Source organism: Bidens hawaiensis, unplaced genomic scaffold, assembly GCF_021521415.1.
Source record: "Bidens hawaiensis isolate Kalapana, Puna unplaced genomic scaffold, B.hawaiensis_p1.1 tig00046820_1, whole genome shotgun sequence".
Classification (NCBI taxonomy): domain Eukaryota; kingdom Viridiplantae; phylum Streptophyta; class Magnoliopsida; order Asterales; family Asteraceae; genus Bidens; species Bidens hawaiensis.
Genome location: NW_027498360.1, coordinates 37,323 through 58,001, shown reverse-complemented (window position 1 = coordinate 58,001; position 20,679 = coordinate 37,323). Strand labels below are relative to the sequence as shown.

Sequence of the window (20,679 nt, the reverse complement as noted above, 5' to 3'; positions counted from 1 at the left end):
TTTTTGTGAAATTATGGATGTGATTACCAACTGTAGGATTCCCGGGATTCGGGGTCTTATAATTAGTTTGTGATGTTTCTTTATAAACAATGTGTTGATACCAGAGGTGTCTGTTACATTCCCGTTTTACGCTTCCGCATTGTGCTAGTCGGGGTGTGACAGTGGAATCCATTAAGAATGAACACAAACAAGTAAACATTAAGTACATATTCATTGATAACTTGAAAGATTACTTGATATGACTCTTTGGCAACTTTCTCTCTCTACTCTCTCTCTCTAACATTGACCAAAAGTCTACATATCAATGCATAAGTCCCCTATTTATATGAAACAACATGTAAAGCATCAAGCCCGTATAAGATATACGGCGCATAAGTTATGCGCCGCATAACTTATGCGGTACTTGACTTATGCGTTGACTACAATTCATACCTTTGACATTTTAAGCTCTATACAATCATATCTAACACCTCTAAGACCCTAGCAATAGACATTATGCTCTAACAACGTCGTGCAGTTCATTGTGTTAATACGATTAGAACGAGTGATTACTTTACTGTGTGTTTGTGTATGTTTTGTGAGAGCAAATGGACAGAGTAACAGTGCACAAACTATTTCTCAAAAGACTTGTTTACATTAACATAAAATAGAGTATATATAGGGATGATCCATTCGTTAAGTTAATACCTTAACGTACGGTGTCATTCGTTACATTAATCATAAGACGAATGTCTTAACACATTCGTTATACATTATAATACGAATGGCCCCACATTCGTATGTCCCATTCGTTAATCTATGTTAACGAATGTGACTTACATTAGAACAAATATGACATAATCGCTACGAGGTAACGAATGGTCTCGTAATGGAGTGAATGGGCTTTTTACCAAAATGCCCTTACATTATTAAAACCTAATATAATAATGGATAAATACCGAGACACTCAAACCATGCATCAACAAACTCCCACTCATCTCGAGCTCTTTATACTTTAACGCTGGAACATCTTGGTATTCTAGTCATTGCAACTGTGGATCTTGAATGCATAACAAACAAGAACAACGCTCTGAAACTGCATCGCCATATCGTAGTCACTTACGTTAGCAAATCGGATCTGATTGTAGAATAATGCGTCATTATATAGACTCCGATAAGTGAACGAGCCACATCGGATCAATAACACGGATAAACCTCGTGTTTGACCCAGTATCCAATACAATATCCGCTTCACCCGTCCTGTTAACATAATACCATCAGTTGAACGTGGTGAATAGACTCTGAGGGAAGATCTTCATTGGTGCCCTCTTCATTGTCTTTGGCGGCTTGACCTCCAATACTAACTTTCTCCAGCCGGTGCGAGGATCAATCTCGTCAATACGCTTACGTTTCGGCACCTGTGGCTTGAAGAACCTAATATCGTATCTAGTTTCATGCAGAAGATGATTGGTGGTTGGGTAAAAGTTAGTTAGTTTTATATATTAATTAGTTAATTTTAGATGAATAAATAAGCAACATTGGTACTTCAAGTGTTGTTATGTGTTTTCAGGGACTTGGAAGTTATGGAGCTTATCGAGGATATTTACGAGCTTGGAATGAAGATTTAGAAGTGAGAGATTGGAACTACACGCATCACGAGATAGTAAAGAGAAGAAAATAATTACTTTTTTTATTTTACATCTTCGCGTGATGCGAAGATGCTGGACATGTAACTTCACGCTACGTGAAGTTGTAACTTTCAGAGCCTAACTATTTTGTCCTTCGCGCGACGCGAAGATGAAAACCATGGCGACTTCGCTCGATGCGAACCGATTTAAAACTGAAAAAATCTAGTTTTTGCCTTATATAAACTCATTAACCTCACCATTCGGGATATCACGACTTCCAGAGGCAAAAGAGGCTGTTTAGGGCGATTTTCTACCATTCCAAGGCTTCTGGTTTGTCTCGGGTTTGCATGTTCATTAAATATAAGTATTTTGAATAATATGTCGATGCTTGGCTAAACTCTTGTGTTCATTCTAGGTTAAGGTTTTATGCAATTCTCATTAAGACCAGATTTATTATGCTTAATGTTTAAAAACTTGATCTACTTTTTTAGTTTTATCATGTTCAATTATTGCTTGGTTGTTTAAACAATTGTGTTGTTGATTATTAATTGTTGCATAACTTGTTTGGTTGTGTTCATCAACATTTAGGGTTAGGCTCTTGTGTCATTGAACTAGTAATCATCGGTTATTGCAATTCAATTGGTTTTCATAACATAAATTGGTAATTGTTTAGATCGAGTTCAATTGTGTCAACAATTCGGTTAGTGTATCGTTTGTCATCACAATCAAACTAATAGGTCTAGTAATTACTGCGCAATCAAGACAAGTAAATTTGGGATTAAGTTGAATAGCACATTACCTGAACCTAGAATGAATGCTTTTTATTAATATTGTTTACAAAGTCTTTTTAAGTAATCATTTAGTTTTAATTAAATCTTTTTTCTAAAAACCACTTGACATCGTCTGTCCGCTTTAGTTAATAATTAATTTAGTAAGATTAAATTAGCATTTTCCTTGAGTTCCTGTAGAGATGACCTTACCTACCCGTACTAGTTTATAGGTATTTAAGTCTTTAAAATTGATTGCTTGAGTAGACCGCGACAGCCTACGTCAAAATGGCGTCGCTGCCGGGGACTCTCCTCGCATAGTGCTAGTTTAGTTTAGTTTAAATTAGCATAATTTAGTTTAATTTTTTGTCTATTTTCATTTCTTCGTTGATTTTACGCAGAGTGTGCTTGTTTGGTGTGTGCAGTTAATCTACCAGGTTGATGCATACGAGATTTTCCCGAGACAAGGGGGTGTTACAGTTTGATCCAGAGATTGAGAAAGCTGCGAGAGGAACCCGAGCAAATCAAAGGAAACATGAATCCTCGAGGCCAAAAGAAGAATACATGAATCACCAGGAGAATAACCCATACCCAATCCCACCTGTGTTTCAGCCCGACAATCTTAACCCACCACCTCTTCAAGAACATCCCATTCCACAACACATTCCACAAAACCCTCCACTCCATGACTTACCACCATTAACCCCACCAAACCCACCACTTAATAAACATATTAACCAAAACCAAAACCGTAGAGCTCAGAGACAATACCAGATGAGGGATGATCGGTCCATAAGGTCTAAACCGCCACACAATCGGTTCGAGTATGAATATGAAAGGATAACTCATCGGCGTAGGTTGTTCGATGAGTTTGAGGATTAAAAAGAGATGGAAGATGCTCAAGGGGGTAGGTATTATAGAAGGCGACAACAACAACCCCCCCCCCCCACCGAAACCGAACACCCTAGCCCATTCAACCACCGAGAAATCGCCGAGCCCAAAGAAGACAAGAGATTCCCAAGCCACAATTTCCCGAGTATGAGTTTGACGATGGGGTCCTGAGGGCATTTGTTCCACCACCCATCGGGGAGTTCAAAGTTACTTCATTCCACAAGTGGCCACGAACCCGCTTCCCATTGTTATCCCGGTAAGACAAAGTAACCTAACCGGGATGCCTACTTTTCATAGGAAAGCATCTGAAGAGCCGTACTTGCACTTGAGCGAGTTTAATGCTACTTGTGCCACCATCTCAAGCCAAGGGTTCACTGCCGATGAAGTCAAGCTAGTTATTTTTCAGTTCAGTCTTAAAGATCTAGCAAAGCAGTGGTTCTTATCTTTACAGTCAGCGAGCATTTATGCAATTAGAAAGAGGGGACCACAGCAGGAGGAAATGTGGGAAATATTCAGACAAGTAAAAATCAATCTACCCCTCATAGATGCAATTAAACAAGTCCGTGCATATGATAAATATTTGAAAGACTTGTGCACTCAAAAACGAACTCACAAGTTGCCCAAACAAGTTGATTTAACTGAAAATGTGAGTTCGGTTTTGATAGGTATCCTCCCACCCAAGCTACAGGATCCGGGAATGCCAATTATACCCATTCAATTGGGCGATTTTAAAATGATTAGGGCATTGTTAGATCTTGGAGCCTGGGTGAGTATTCTCCCGGGAAGCTTGAATGACCATTATGACTTTGGTCCCCTTAAAAAGCCGACACCACCGTGGTGTTGGCCGATTTGATACTCAAGCTTCCTAGGGGAATCATGACCGATGTGATTGTGATGATAGAAGATTTATATTACCCGGTTGACTTCCTGGTTCTAGATTACGTGACAGTTGACCCGAAACGGCAACCTAACATGATTCTCGGTCGGCCCTTTTTGGCCATCGCAAATGCTTTAATAAACTGTAGAACTGAGGTAGTGGACATGGCTTTTGGTAATAAGAATCTTCGGCTTAATGTGTTTTTAAGCATGTCTAACCCTTTGGTGAGTGACGAATTCTTCGTGGCTGAAGTCATTGATGGGTTGAACCCTCACGACAGTGAGGAAGATGCCACAGAGGAGTGTGCTATTTGTTGCAGGGAAACAGTTAAATACGCATTACAATTGCAAGAAGAGGAAAAAGCAGTGGTCTATATGCTACGAGTATTGGGAAACCGCCATGGTCTCAACAGGTAGAGAGGTTGCCCGATACTATTGATTCGAAGCTGAGACCATCGTTGGAGAGTCTGCCAGCTGTTGAGTTGAAAGAGCTCCCGAGACGCCTTAAATATGTGTTCTTGGGGGAAGGAGAGACTTTACCGGCCATCATCGCCGCAAATTTGGAAGAGGATCAAGAAATGGCGTTAGGGGAAGTCTTGAGAGAGCATTAGGTTGTGATTGGTTGGACGATAGCAGATTTGAGGGGGATCAGCCCATCCATTGTCATGCATAAGATCATCACCGATCCCGAGGCAAAACCCGCTCACGATGCACAAAGAAGGTTGAATCCAAATATGAAGGAGGTAGTGAAGAAAGAAGTTTTGAAGTGGTTGGATGCAGGCATCATCATCCCGATCTTAGATAGCACGTGGGTAAGTCCAACGCAAATGGTTCCGAAGAAGGCGGGTATTCAGATAACCCGTAACGAGCAAGGTGAGGAAATCGCCACCCGACCGGTAATCGGATGGCGGATTTGTGTGGATTACAGAATGTTGAATGCGGCAGCATCTAAGGACCATTTTCCCTTGCCGTTCATTGACCAAATCATCGAGAAACTTGTAGGTCAGAAATGTTAATTCTTTCTAGATGGCTATTCAGGGTACAATCAGATTGCTATTCACCCCGATGACTAACATAAGACCACCTTCACGTGTCCATACGACACTTTCGCATTTAGGCGAATGCCTTTCGGTTTGTGTAATGCCCTGACCACCTTTCAATGGTGTATGACGAGTATCTTTTCAGATATAGTCAGTGATTCACTTGAGATTTTTATGGATGATTTTTTGATTTTTGGGTCATCTTTTGAAAATTGTTTAACTAAATTAACTAAAATTTTAAAAAGATGTGTGGAAACGAATTTGGTCTTAAGTTGGGAAAAGAGCCACTTTATGGTTCAATAAGGGACGGTTTTGGGACATGTCATCTCAAGTAGAGGGATTGAGGTTGACCGGGTGAAAATCCAAGTCATATCTAATTTTCCACCGCCTACTAATATAAAAGGGATAAGGGCATTTTTGGGTCATGTCGGTTTTTACCGACGGTTCATTAAGAATTTTAGTGTCATATCTAAACCGTTGTGTAATTTGCTTTTGAAAGATGTGCCATTTTTTTTAACGAAGAATGTCTTAAGGCTTTTAATGTATTAAAAAACAAATTGGTTGAAGCCCTGATCTTGTTGTCACCTGGTTGGTCATTTCCATTTGAGATTATGTGTGACACAAGTGATTAGCGGTCGGGGTCGTGTTGGGTCAACGGGTGGATAAGAAGCCCGTTGACATATACTACGTGAGCAAAACACTTTTCGATGCTCAAATTAATTTCACCACTACGGAAAAGGAGTTCCTTGTGGTAGTGTATGCAATTGATAAGTTTTGATCTTACATTTGGTGGAGCAAGGTTATTGATTTTTTAGATCGCAGCACAGTCAAGTACTTGATGGAGAAGAAGGATGCGAAGCCGCGCTTGATCAGGTTGATTTTACTGCTCAAAGAGTTTGATGTGGAGATCCGCAACAAGAAAGGATGTGAGAATGTGGTAGCGGATCATTTGTCGAGACTTGTGGGACAAGAAGAGGAGGAGAAAGACGAGAGGGGCATTAATGAGTCTTTTCCGGATAAGCAATTGTTCTCTGTTTCAACTTTGCCATGGTATGCTGACATTATTATTTTCTTGTTGCAGATACCATTCCTGAGTTTTGGTCGAGGAAGAAGAAGAAGCACTTCCTCACGCAGGTGAAGTACTATGTGTGTGAAGATCTGGACTTGTTCAAAGTTGGGTAGACCAAGTGATGAGGCGGTGCATACCGGAGGAAGAGATTCGGAGTGTCTTGCATCATACGCATTCATCAGCTTTTGGAGGCCATTTTAGTGGCCAGAAGACAGAACATCGCGTGCTGGCGTGTGGATTTTATTGGCCTCCCATCTTTAAAGACGCAGCAGCTTTTGGGAAGAATTGTGTTAGATGCCAACATATGGGGGGTATTTCAAAGAGGGACGAGATACCCATGCAACCAATCCTCGTTGTCGACATCTTTGATGTTTGGGGGATTGATTTCATGGGCCCATTCCCTAATTCTTTTGGTAATCTTTATATCTTGATGGCGGTCGATTATGTGTCTAAATGGGTAGAAGCAATCGCCACTAAGACGAATGACCATACCGTTGTTTGTAAGTTTGTCCAGTCTAATATTTTTTCACGTTATGGTGTCCCCCGCATTATCATTAGTGATGGGGGTTCACATTTTAAAATTTTCAATTTTGAAAAACTACTTAAACGGTATGGCGTAAACCACCGTATTGCTACTCCATATCACCCTCAAACAAGTGGGCAAGTGGAGGTTTCCAATAGGCAAATCAAAGAAATTTTACAAAAGACGGTAAGGCCCGATAGGAAAGATTGGTCGAATAAACTTAACGATGCTTTATGGGCTTACCGTACCGCTTATAAAACGCCTGTTGGAACCACCCCTTATCGGCTGGTTTACAGAAAAGGGTGTCAGTTACCTGTTGAGCTAGCTCATCGTGCTTTATGGAGGGTTAAGAATATTAACCTAGATTATGAGTGTGCAGGTAAACAAAGGAAGTTGAATATCTGTGAGTTGGAAGAGTTGAAAGACGAGGCGTATGAATGCGCATCCGCTTATAAAGATAAGATGAAGAGAGTTCACGATGCCAAGCTAAGAAGAAAGACGTTCGAAGAGGGACAACGAGTGTGGTTGTTTAATTCAAGGTTGAAGCTTTTCCCGGGCAAATTGAAGAGAGAGTGGATGGGACCTTATCAAGTCAAGAGGGTTGGAAAGTATGGTGAGGTTGAGATCAAAGATTTTGTTGATCATCTAAGGCAAGTGGTGAATGGCCATCGTTTGAAGCCTTATTTGGAAGATGTAGATTTGAACAAAGATATACATGAGTCGGAGTTTTTCTTCTTGGCAGACAAGCCGATATATTCGGTTGATTGAAGAAACCAAGGGATGTCGAGCTGTAGACATTCAATTTAGCGCTAACCGGGAGGCAATCCAGCATTTGTAAGTTGTATTCTTTGTATATTGAGTCTAGTTAGCTAAGTGTTTTCTTTAAATCGTGCAGTTTAGAGCAAGAATCGAGTGTGGGGAAGCGACAAGTCGATCGCCATTGTGGAGAATTGGTAAGCACATGCGTAGCTAGAGGGAGCCTCAGGTACGTAGTGATTGGTATTTGGCGACCGAAGTTGGTGACGGGGGAAAACAGCTCAAGAAACGTAAAAGATAGATAATTTTAAAACACCGAAAATCGTAAAAAATATCTGTGAAAATGCAACTTCGCGCGGCGTGAAATTGCTTATCTTGCATCTTTGCGCGATGCGAAGATGATGGAAGTCAATGATCAAAGTCAAAATTGAAAGTCAAATGGTCAAAGTCAACTGCAACTTCACGCGACGCGAAGTTGCATGTCTGACCTCTTCGCGCAGCGCGAAGATGCTCAGATCTGACGAAAAAATAATAAAAACCGAATTTCCTTTCACTTTCACCACACAATCCTTATCTCTAACCCTATCCACTTATAAAAATCTGGCCGCCCCTCACCCGTCACCACTGTCATCAGCCGCCACTCTGATTGAAAGGTATGTCGTTAATTTCGTTTGAAATCGGTTTGCCTATGTTATGATGATTGTTTGGGGTTATGGAATGCATGTAATTGAGTGTCTATTTGTTCGAAATAAATGGGTTTTCTTGATTTAGTGGGTATTTGATGTCTGTTTTATCGGGTTGGGTTTACCAGATTGTTGAAGTTTGGCCGCAATTTGGTAAAACTAGATGTGTTTTTGAAGAATGATTATGTTTTTCAAAGTTTTTGGGGTACCAGAATATTTTCCAGCGAGATGTCGGATCGGATTTTTTTGGAAAAGTTTGACAAAAGTTTTCGAATTAGTTTCTGTTTGAGGCCCGGTTGTTGATACATGTTGGTGATATTGTTAGTTTTTGGGTAATCGAAATTTTTTTCCGGCAAAGTGTTGTGAAAAGGTTTGAACATTTAACAAGTATGTGTGTCGGTTTGGTGAGACCATGTGGGTTTAAAGGTGTTTTTTGGGTTTTAAAGTTGTTAGGTATGATTTTTTTTTTTTGAAAATGACATGTTCTGTCTTTGCACGTGCGGTTTGAGGAAATTGTTTATTTCGTTTATGTTGTTTTGCGGTTGTGATTTAAAAAAAATCAAAAAATATTTTTTCTTATTAGTTAATATATAATGTAGGTTATTTTTAGTTGTAGTTTTTCATTATTGGGGATAATCGCGACCAAAATGCTATACGGTTGTCACTCGTAGTAACTCCAACATAGACATATTTGATATATTTATTTGCAGATGTCGAGGAAGAGGTCAAAGCAACAGTAGACATTTGATTACGCGTCTCAGCAGTACATGCGAACCTTTATTAGATATGCAGTCAATGAGATAGAGGTTTTTGGTGCTGCAGTTGAGGATATCACAGGGGGGAGATGTGGAGGATCACATCATTTCACGATTTCCCCGGTACTCCGGAAAGTGAGGTGTTTGAGCAAATTCGTGACATGTGGTTATTGAGGCATCTTACATTTGACTGGGATGTGTTGAACTCAATTGGGCAAGATATGAGAGTTACTGGTTACCTACCGGGACGTTGGGCCGATATTCAGAGATTTGAGGACAAGCAATATGTGGAGTTGGTCTACGAGTTTTACTCTACGTTTCGACACAATAATAGGGATTTCGAAGAGCCACATGCTGTAAGTTTTGCTTTGGGGAGGCAATTATTCCAATTCACGGCGCCCCGTTTTGCTATGGTAGCCGATTTGTATGGGGAGGATGAGGTTGTTGGTCCCGAGTATAGGGAGAGTATTCGGGGGTTCTTTGGCTCGGGGAGGTCGTAGAGCGGGTTCGACCGTGACTCGGTTGGCATTGGGGTCCATTATCACGCAGATTGCTAACTATTTGGGTGTGTTTGGACGTTATCTGGTCGAGTATTTTGAGGAAGGACCAGACAATGATGTTGTTACCCTTGATAATGCCCAGAAAGCAGGCATGGTTACTTATGATGATCCACCACAGATGGCGGATGTGAGAGCAGCAGGTAGTTCGAGGAGGCAGCGTGTGGAGAGGCTACCTGCCCTGCCACGTCAGAGACGACAGCCTAGTTACAGATGAGGGATGAGTAGATTACATGTTTGAGTAGCAGTTACAGATGAGGGATGAGTTGCATGGGTACCGGGATAAGTTTCGAGAGTATAGGGATGAGTCACGAGGATATTTTAGGACTATGTTCGATCATTGGAGCATCACGTTACCGGATTCATTACAGCCAGCACTGCCAGCCACTGGTGGCTTTAGTGATATGGGTGGTAATGTGTCGGCTGCTGGATATACGGGTTATGGACAGTATGGCACGAGTGGTTTTTATGATGCAGGTGTTGGAGGTTCTGGAACTGGTGGAGCTGAAAATAATGAGGAGGAGGATTCTGGAGAGGAGCAGTAGGTGTTAATGGCAGCAGTCATACCAACCGATATTTTGGGTCCTATTTTCATTTTTCTTTTATGTTTTTATTTTCTTTATGAGTTGTACTGCTATTATTATTATTCTGCTTATTGGTAGTATGGGCGGTTCGGTTGGGTTACTTAAAGGGACTTATTTTTATGGGTGGTTGCTGGTAAAGTTTGTATTTAAACTTTGTGGGTGCAGTTCACTAAAACACTCACGAGACCATACTCATCCACCCGGGCTACCGGGGGGTTTAAAGGGCTTGTTGCATATGCTAAGTGCAATCGTGATTCCTACGAAAGTGAGTTAGGTCTTTTAACATTTTTACTAGTTTAACAAATTTGGTTATGAATTTAATTAAGATTGGTTGGTAATTTAAAATGAATGGTTTTTGCAAATGTTTAAAAGACCTATATTTTTAACACTTGTGAGAAGCGTGCTTCTACATGTTTGAGAATTTGTAGATTTTATTTTGAGAGATGAAGAGGTAATTTCACCGAGGGCACGAGAGTTGCACATGAGAGTTATATTTTCTATCAGGTGATTTCGTTTTCATAAACCTTATTTGTTTTATTAGTTTTTTTTTGTTAAAAGTGTAATTGTGTAATTGTATAATAAATAACCATCATCACATTAGGCCCGAGATTTTAAAATTATCAAAGTGAATTTTAACCCCGTCCCTGTTTTTATTTGTTCAATTTTAAACATTGAGGACAATGTTTTGCAAAATAATGGAAAATGATAGAAAAATCGGGGATTATTTTTCAAAATTATTATATATATGAGATAATAAAAATGGGAATACACTTAATTTGGGATGTGTCGGTAGGCTCAGCCTTAAGAATGAAAGGTTGGTTTGGTTGTAGACTTAATTGAACTTTAAATGCTTGATTTTTAGTGGAAAACACCTTCAGGGTTTTGTTTGTTTAGCTAAGTCTGTGTAAGGACTTGAATGAAAGATTAGCTATACTCAAGCCTTTTATTAGATTTGATCACCAAAAATAAATTTTAAAATATGAATAGTTATTGTACAATGCTTGGATAGACTTAATGTTAGAGTATGCTAGATGGCTTGTGATATAAACATATATAAAAAGTATTGCTAGTTTCAATGGTTAACACTTCATAGGCGTATGGTTTTATAGCCTTAAATCTTGTATTGATGTGATGCTCCGGGATTCGGAGACCATGGTTTTGTATGCGGTTTATCATCTGGGTATGCGTAATTCCTAAGCGGAATTATGTATATTAAAAAGCTTCAAAAAAGCAAACCCGCAGTATATCTGCCAATTCATAAGTCATTAAACATGATCACAAAAAGTCCTTTAAAAGTACAAATTCACTACTGACTTGATCATCCACGCTTTTAGTCTTATGGGGTCCCCGTACTTGTGTTTAATTACCATTAAGAAACAGACCACACGGGACACGTCATATGTAATCCCTACAGATGAATTTGTGCCTACTCCCTATGGTGATGGACTTTGGGGTATTGCTTGATAACGGGGGTATGTCATATATTGGCGGCTATTTGCTAGTTAGTTACTAAATTGCATCTTAATCGTATCTAATGGCCATTCTGGTAGACTTTGATGCGTAAGTTTAGTTTTTGGTTCGATAAAAATATCCAAGATTGTCTTAGCTGTTACATATGGGCTTAAAAATTGTACAAATGTGCAAAATTTTGATTGTCTAATTTTAAGGTTTAAGTCAAGTTGAGATGGTCTGGTTCGGTAAAACTATAATGAAGCATGGTAAGGCGGCTTCAGGGCATTGAGGTGTGGGTTCCATTTTAATCATATGAACTAATAAAACATTCACGCCTTATTTTTCCCAGTTAGTATTGAGGCATGGGTTTAAGTGGACAACAATATCGGCAATCGCAGTTTTTGTGTTCTTTGTGCTTAATTAAAATAATTTAAAAAGTCTTTTGAAAATATTTTCTGCTTCTGATTCCATTGCAAAGTGTTTTTCTGGACGAAAAACGATAAGTGTGGGGATGTGATGGTTAGGTAAAAGTTAGTTAGTTTTATATATTAATTAGTTAGTTTTAGATGAATAAATGAACGAACATTGGTACTTCAAGTGTTGTTATGTGTTTTCAGGGACTTGGAAGTTATGGAGCTTATCGAGGATATTTACGATCTTAGAATGAAGATTTAGAAGTGAGAGATTGGAAGTGCACGCATCACGAGAAAGTAAAGAGAAGAAAATAATTATTTTTGTGATTAGCATCTTCGCGCGACGCGAAGATGCTGGACATGTAACTTCGCGCTACGTGAAGTTGTAACTTTCAGAGCCCGACTATTTTGTCCTTCGCGCGACACGAAGATGAAGCCCATGGCCACTTCGCGTGATGCGAACCGTTCTGAAACCGATAAAAACTAGGTTTTGCCTTATATAAACCCATTAACCTCACCATTCGGGATATCACGACTTCCAGAGGCAAAAAAGGCTGTTTAGGGCGATTTTCTACCATTCCAAGGCTTCCGGTTCGTCTCGGGTTTGCATGTTCATTAAAGATAAGTATTTTGAATGATATGTCGATGCTTGGCTAAACTCTTGTGTTCATTATAGGTTAAGGTTTTGTGTAATTCTCGTTAAGACAAGATTTGTTATGCCTAATGTTTAAGAACTTGATCTACTTTATTGGTTTTATCTTGTTCAACTATTTCTTGGTTGTTCAAACAATTGTGTTGTTGATTATTAATTGCTGCATCACTTGTTTGGTTGTGTTTATCAACATTTACGGTTAGGCTCTTGTGTCATTGAACTAGAAATCATCAGTTATTGCAATTTAATTGGTTTTCATAACATAAATTTGTAATTGTTTAGATCGAGTTCAATTGTGTCAATAATTCGGTTAGGGTATCGTTTGTCATCACAATCAAACTAATAGGTTTAGTAATTACTGCGCAATCAAGACAAGTAAATCTGGGATTAAGTTGAATAGCACATTACCTGAACCTAGAATGAATGTTTTTTATTAATATTGTTTACAAAGTCTTTTTAAGTAATCATTTAGTTTTAATTAAATCTTTTTTCTAAAAACCGCTTGACATCGTCTGTCCGCCTTAGTTAATAATTAATATAGAAACATTAAATTAGCACTTTCCATGAGTTCCTGTGGAGACTAACTTACTTACCCGTACTAGTTTATAGGTATTTAAGTCTTTAAAATTGATGGTTTGAGTAGACCACGACAGCCTATTTCAATGATCATAGAACCATGAAGCCCATTGGTCTTTTCCTCGATTAATAAACGGTCGGTTGGCTAAGGTTCTCACATCCCATCGTGGCATCGTCAAAACGTAATGAATACGCTTAAAGTAATAAATACCATGCTCCCACTTGACAATGTGTACCTTCAGCTCAGCATCGTACTGCCACGTAACAAAATCACCCTTGATATCTTTCGAGCTCTTGTACTTCTTCATTGGGTATGCAGATGCTCCGACCTTCGCTTGTTGTACTTCTTCTTGATCATTATATCGAAAGGTTTCAATCATCTTGTTCATACGTTTGACGTCGTGTCAAAACATACCATCCAAAGCAAGCTTTCTCTTCTTCTCTTTAGCTGTCAGGTGACTTGTCTCAGCTTCTTTATTCCATCTATCTCTTTCTTCTCGAAGACGTTGTTCTGCTGCTTCAAAGTGTTCTGCCATGACAAATGGAACACCCGAATCAGAATTTGTCAATGCATACATATCGGGATACTCCTCAGCAATCACATCTTCCACCTCTACCTCCTCATATTCAAACACATTATCATGTGGAATGCCTGGATTATTACTTTCCTTAAACTGAATATCCTCATCAACAGTCTTTCCCAATTCCTCCACCTCGTCCCCGTTTATATCCAAAAGTAGGGCAATTTGTTCTTCTGTAAGAGAATGATCAACAAATTCACCCTCTTCGATCTCGTCCGCGTTCACCATGCTGTACACAATCCCGTCCATCCCCACAAAAATAATCATGTTAGCCGGAATTGTATCAATTGGCTTGGCTCTCGTGTAGTCTTTATGCAACACAATCTGCATATTGTTTCCCTCATCACTACCACCAGAACTCGATCCAGCTTGATTACCCGCCGACGATGTGTTACCACCGCCTGGTTGCTGGTCACCTATACCACCTGTATCAGGATCTTCATCATCATTCTTCGAATTTTTCAGTTCATATTTTTGCATGTTAGTTAAAGAATAATCTCATACTACTTGTCTAACCTCTCCCCCTAAGCAGCAACCAAGGCCTTCAATTCCTGGTTTTCTTTCTGAATGAACTGCATATGTCGGAATAAGGTCCGCTGCACTGCCCGCATCTACTCTTGAAATAAGCGATCTGAGTGCATCTGAGTTTGCTGCAGATGAATAAGATTCAGCAAGTTGTACAACTGGGCATTGGGTGACAAGTTGTAGAAGTGGGCCTTGAAAACGATTGAATGACATGAAAGAATGCTTTGGTCTTTGCAACACCGTCGGACTTGCTAGTGTAGTAGGTTGAGGACTCGGCATACGCGCCAGCACAGTCTGTAGTACATCTCCAAAATACGGATCCGACATTGCTGTCGTCATTAAAGTCATTGTCGGAGGCACCGGAGATACTGGCATCTGCACCGGTGTTGGAGATCTAGAAACAGCAGGAGATCATGGAATCATCGGAGGTGTAGGAATAGAAGCAGGTGTAGATGGTCTTGCAGTAGGCATGAAAGGTTTGGAATCTCGATACCCAAGCCCCATCTAACCCTCTGTTTCTTCGGTTTATCGCCCTTTTCAACTATCAGCTCTTTACCCTTACACTTACGCTTTTCAACATAAATTAACTCGGCACTCGGCCCCTGACCACCATCATTTCCACCATCATCACCACCCGTACCACCATTACCACCCTCAAGCTCAGAATCCGAATCATCATGAGCCCAAAGATCGTGAGATGGTGCCTCATAGTCTATATTGGCCAGATGGCCAAGCAGACGCTTGCACCTCTGCCAATCATGAATACTTATGTAAGTAGGTAAACGCCTCATCGTCTTGACGTTCATGTACTCTAACTTCATCAAGTCTGCAAGATTATTTGGATCCTTAAATAATGTCCGCTGCAAATCATCAATGATCAACTTAAGGAATCTTGGATACATCAGGAACTTGTGTTGAGTTGTAATATTCTCCTTCAGATGATAGAAAACCAGTTCAGAGAAATTGAACGGTTTATTCAGCACCAACGTGATGAATGCCGACTGCAACATAACGCAGCATTGATCATAACCACCCTATCGACCTCCAAGGCAATGCATCAATACATGTAAAAGATACTTTACTGCTCGCACAAGTTAGCCTTGTTGTACATCGATCGATCCAAATTCCCATTATACCGAATCATCCTGAACAACCCACGAATCAACCCTTTATTAAACTCACACCTATCGTCAATCGTATCATTAAATCCCAAGACATCTCGAATCACACCAACATCCACGACCACCTGCTTGTCTTGAATAGTAGCTTCAATCTGATTCTCTCTCTCGTTGAATCAAGCCGTATCCCAAAAGGCATGGATAATACTTTGGTAAACCAAAGTATTTGTGGAGATCGCCTTCAAAATCCCGCATCGTAAAAGAAAACTGATGATCCCTCCAAAGATAGGTGTATCTTCAAAGCTGTCGTGTAAAAACGCACAAATATTGGGCTTTTTGTCCCACGATAATAACATAGGAGCTTCTTCAAGTGCAGCTTCTTGAACTTGAGCTTGTACCTCAGGTTGTTGTTTGGGAACAACCTCTGGTTGTTGTTCGGGGACAGGATTAGGAATAATCTCGTCAGCCATACTGTAAAATGAATATAATATTAACAAAATATTCAAAAATATCTTCTGTTTAACGAATGACTTATAATTCGTTATAATAAACTTAAACGAATGAACTCATTCTTATGAGTTTACTTTAACAAATCTGGTCCATTCTTCAAGCGTAACGAATAAGCCTATATGTTACATTAAAACTCTCATTTGTTACAAATAACGAATCAACATCCCTTTTGTTATAATAAAAGAAAGAAAGTTATTCGTTAACTATAACGAATCTGACAAAATTAAGTTAATTTTGACTCTTAATCATCAAAGTCCAACGAACCCAGACTATTAAAATTCAAAAACGATGAACTTCATCTAACAATCCGTCGATTCAAGTTAACCTTCGTCGATTAACCTAATCAACTAATTCGGAATTATGTTTAATACATTAATTTGTGATTAGTTATCACTAAGCTTATCAAACATTTTAAACATTTGATTAGAATTCTTGTCTGTTCATAGCGATTTATGAACTTAACAATTGAACACTAAAACCCAGATCATATATCAACATCTTTGTATCAGGATGCTCACCATTACTGTATAATCACACGATATCAGTTAACTGATTTAAAATGCAGGTATGGATTTTTGGAAAAATTTTGCAAGAGTTTATTTTAGAGAGGGATGAAATAGTGTTTGAACTAATACAGGATTCATTCGTCGCCTAGGGATTATAAACCCTACAATAATTGCACACGAATTGAGGCTATTCGTTAAAATTTGAAATAACGAATGTCCCTATTTGTTAACTTAAACCCTTATTCGTTAAATATTAAAACGAAAGAGGCACATTCAATAAAGTTTTGACGAACGATTCTTTACATTCATTCAATGATTAACAAACGATAGACTAAATTCTTCATTCGTTAGAATAGGACACGAATGAATTCCCATTCATTAGATCAGCGGAAGCGAATGTGCTTTCCATAACGAATATGACCATACGTTATGGATAAGGACGAATGGCTAATCATTCGTTATTGCTATGTTAACGAATCACCCAATCCTTTAACGAATGAGAAAATATCACATTCAATGATTAAATTAATCATTTAAAATCCCAATTAGGGTTTAACATGAATTAAATAATCAACAAAAACCAACTAGGTTTTTAATTAAATAAAATAATAGTAAATACATTAAACCCGATCAATCAATGATCGAAAATGTTTAACTTAAGCGGATATACTTTAAAAATACGTTATGCACGAATTAACTTAAAATTTTGGGGTAAAAACCTTTCCTTTTTGTTGTGAATTATTCGCCAGCTCGCTAAATCTAAAATAAAGCAGAAAAAATGAAAATCTTTTCGGATTTTTTTTTATTTTCAAATAAAAATTGTAATGCAGTAAATGTAATGCAGTAAGAATTTTGCATACAAGAAAGCAATACATATTTTTGAGAGTCATGCAGGGAATCATATTGATCAAGTTTTCCTTCCACCACAGATTTATTTTCGGTTTTTATTATGGCTGGTGTTAAGTCGATTATTGGTATTGTTGTCCCCTTAAATCTTCCAACAAATTTTTCAGAACTTTCGGTGATATGCTTTAATTTGTTCAATTAGGCTCAAATTTCAGAAGCTATCACTCCTAACTTGATTCAGGCTTAATTTGATTTTCACCAAATCACCCTAACTTGACTTAAACCTTAAAACCAATTTGATTTAAAATAATTTGTTTAAAGCAATCATAGAACCCAAACCCCACTACAAGATATACCCAAGTTATCAAGCAATACCCTAAGGTCCGTTCCCATGGATGAGCATGCACGATTTCATTTGTCGGTTTACATACACTGTGTCCCTTGGTCCGATTCTTAATGGTAATAAGACGCGAGCAAGGGGACAATGTATGACTCACAGCGTGGTTTGATCAAGTCTGTAATTCATTTTGTACCAAAAGTACATTGAACGATCAAGTTTAGAGACTTAAGCAGATACACTACGTGTTCGGTTTTTCAAGCATTGTTTAATATTCATCGAAATGAATACCAGATGTAAAACCGCATAAAGACCCAATGGTGTCGGGAACCTTAAAGCATCCCATCAATACAGGATTTAAGGCCATAAGACCATACATCGTTGAAGTGTTAACCACAAACTAGAAGCTTTTTATATTAAAATTGATTTTCAAATTGACTAGAAGGCTTGAGTATGACCGGATTATTACATTTCTACCATCATTATCAAGACTTTTTCTAGAAACCAACATTCCTTTTATTCTTCAATTTAGGTTTATATCACTTACTAATCCTTACTTGTTTGTTTAAAGACCTACCAATACATCGATACAGTTAAGAACACAGTCTTTTATTACTTTCTATTTACTGGACTTGGGATCAAATGACCAATGTACTATCATTTTCCCTTTTTGCTTCAAGACACATTTTTGAGGAGCAATGTTTTCGATGTTTTTGGACTTTTCATTATTTAAATGTTTTTGGAGTTTTGAATTTTTCTATACCAACAAAAACCACAATATTTTTGTATTTTTATATTTTTCTCCCCCTAAAAACTACAAATAGAAAATGAAACATGAAAAATGAAAATAAAATGATCTAACCGAGCTTTTGAATTTCATTCAAAGTTTTTAAACCATTTATACCAAGCAGATATTGAAAACGGGTTCTGTCGAAAGCCTTGGTATAAAGATCAGCCTTTTGAAAATCCATATGAATTTTTTCTGTATCAATTAATTTCTTTTCAAAGAAATCACGTATAAAGTGATAACAGATTTCAATATGTTTTGTTTTGGAATGGTGAACCGGGTTTTTGGTTATCGAAATAGCGGCCGAATTGTTAATATAAATGGGAGTAGTAAGAAACTTCAATCAACATGGTACAATTCCTCTACACTTCCCGAAGGAAGATTGAAGGCACACTTCTTGGGATAATTATACCCAAGAAAATAACTTTCAAATGCCTTTTCATCGAATTTCCCAACATCTTTCTTGAATACCGTACATGGACACCCGAATGGTTCCAAATACTTTAGGTTCGGCTTCCGGTTATTAAGAAGTTCATAACTCGTCTTCTTGAACTTCTTAACCGTTAGGACACGATTCAGCGTATAACAAGCAGTGTTCACAGTCTCGTTCCAGAATTGAACGGGAAGCTTAGAATCTGCCAACATCATCCTAGCCGTTTTGATCAAGGTTTTATTTTTCCGTTCAGACACACCTTTTTGTTAAGGAACATACGGTGCACTAAATTCCCAGTGTATTCGACGTTGAACACAAAAGAAATCCAACACATCGTTTTTTAATTCAGAATCGTTATCACTTCGAATTCGTCTCACTTTCAATTTATAAAGTGATTCTACTTAGTAATAATATTTTGAATCAAAACTGGTGTCTGATCTTTAGAACCCATAAATAATACCCAAGAGTACCGAGAGAAGTCATCAGTCACCACTAGACAATATGAATCTCTCGCAATACTAGCATGATTCATTGGACTGAATAAATCCATGTGAAGTCATTCCAGTGGAGTCATAATCGAGTTAATCGATTTGTTCGGGTGTGACTTCTTCACAAGTTTCCTCTTCTTGCACGCAACGCAATGATCATTTAGCTTGAAATTCTTGAGGGACACACCATCCACCAATCCATTCGCAATTAGATGATTCATTTTGCGAACGTGGATGTGTCCCATGCGTCGATGCCACAGAATCGAGTGTTTCTCTATTGCCTTGGAGACAAAGCACGTCGTCAGAAGGTGGAACATTTAATTTAGTACTCATGTCGAGGAGATAAATATCATGTGATCGGGGAGATCTCATGGCAACCATATCTTCAGGAATAGTGTATCCCGACTGAAGGATAACACATTCCTTGTCTGTGAAGATTGTAGTGTACTTTTTGTCACAGATCTGTGAAACACTCGACAGATTGTGGTCTACCTTCTCACAATAATTAACCCGCTCGAATGTAATTCTACCATTCGAGACCTCTCTTTCCTTTGTAATCATTCCACCATTATTAACCGCAAACGCCGCATACCCTCCTTGAATATCCTTGACATTGTTGAGAAGATTAAGGTTGTCGGTAATATGTCGAGAGAAACCACTGTCTAATATCCACTTGTTGCCTGATATAGACCTAGATGAACTCTGCACACAAAGTAAAATGATTAGTTCTAAAAGGCAGCCCAAGCCTCAGTCTTGGACTCTCCTTTTGAGATTTTCGGAGACAAATTTAATTTAACGCTCGAATTTGGCACTTGAGAATAAGTGACTGGTTTCTTGTTTTTCTTCATTAAGTAACCATCATGAATTACTCCCGAGTCCGTATTCTTGCAAATTGGTTGAGCAAGATCAACGAATTTGTTCAATACGTTTATGGAGATCAATACATTAAAGCCTGAAGAGATTCCAGCAGCATAACATTACAATGGATAAATATGGCACAGATCTCTATGCTAACTAACTAACTTGACCTATTTATAGGTATGTATTTTTCAATACATTTATGGAGATCAACACATTAAGGCCTGGACAGAACGAATGTGCACTAACAGACTCCCCTTTTTCTGTAATTGTCGAATGCTTTCCAATACTTTAGCATCCAATACTTTAGTCTTCAATAATTTAGCGTCAAATACTTTAGCGACGAATACGTTAACGTCGAATACGTTGACGACGAATACGTTAAAGTTGAATACTTTAATATGAATACTTTAACTGCAGATCATCAATCATAATACTCCCCCTTAACTGATGATTCTCGGGCTTATGCAAACAGACAAAATCTAACTC

The 20,679-nt window shown here is 38.5% G+C and overlaps 1 protein-coding gene across 1 annotated transcript; it reads left to right on the top strand.

The window, feature by feature from the left end:
- Positions 1–6,638: 6,638 nt before the first annotated feature.
- On the top strand, positions 6,639–7,541 carry LOC143596642 (uncharacterized). The gene has a single exon (XM_077075363.1). The coding sequence runs from the start codon at positions 6,639–6,641 to the stop codon at positions 7,539–7,541; it is 903 nt and encodes a 300-aa protein (XP_076931478.1).
- The last annotated feature ends 13,138 nt before the right edge of the window (positions 7,542–20,679 follow it).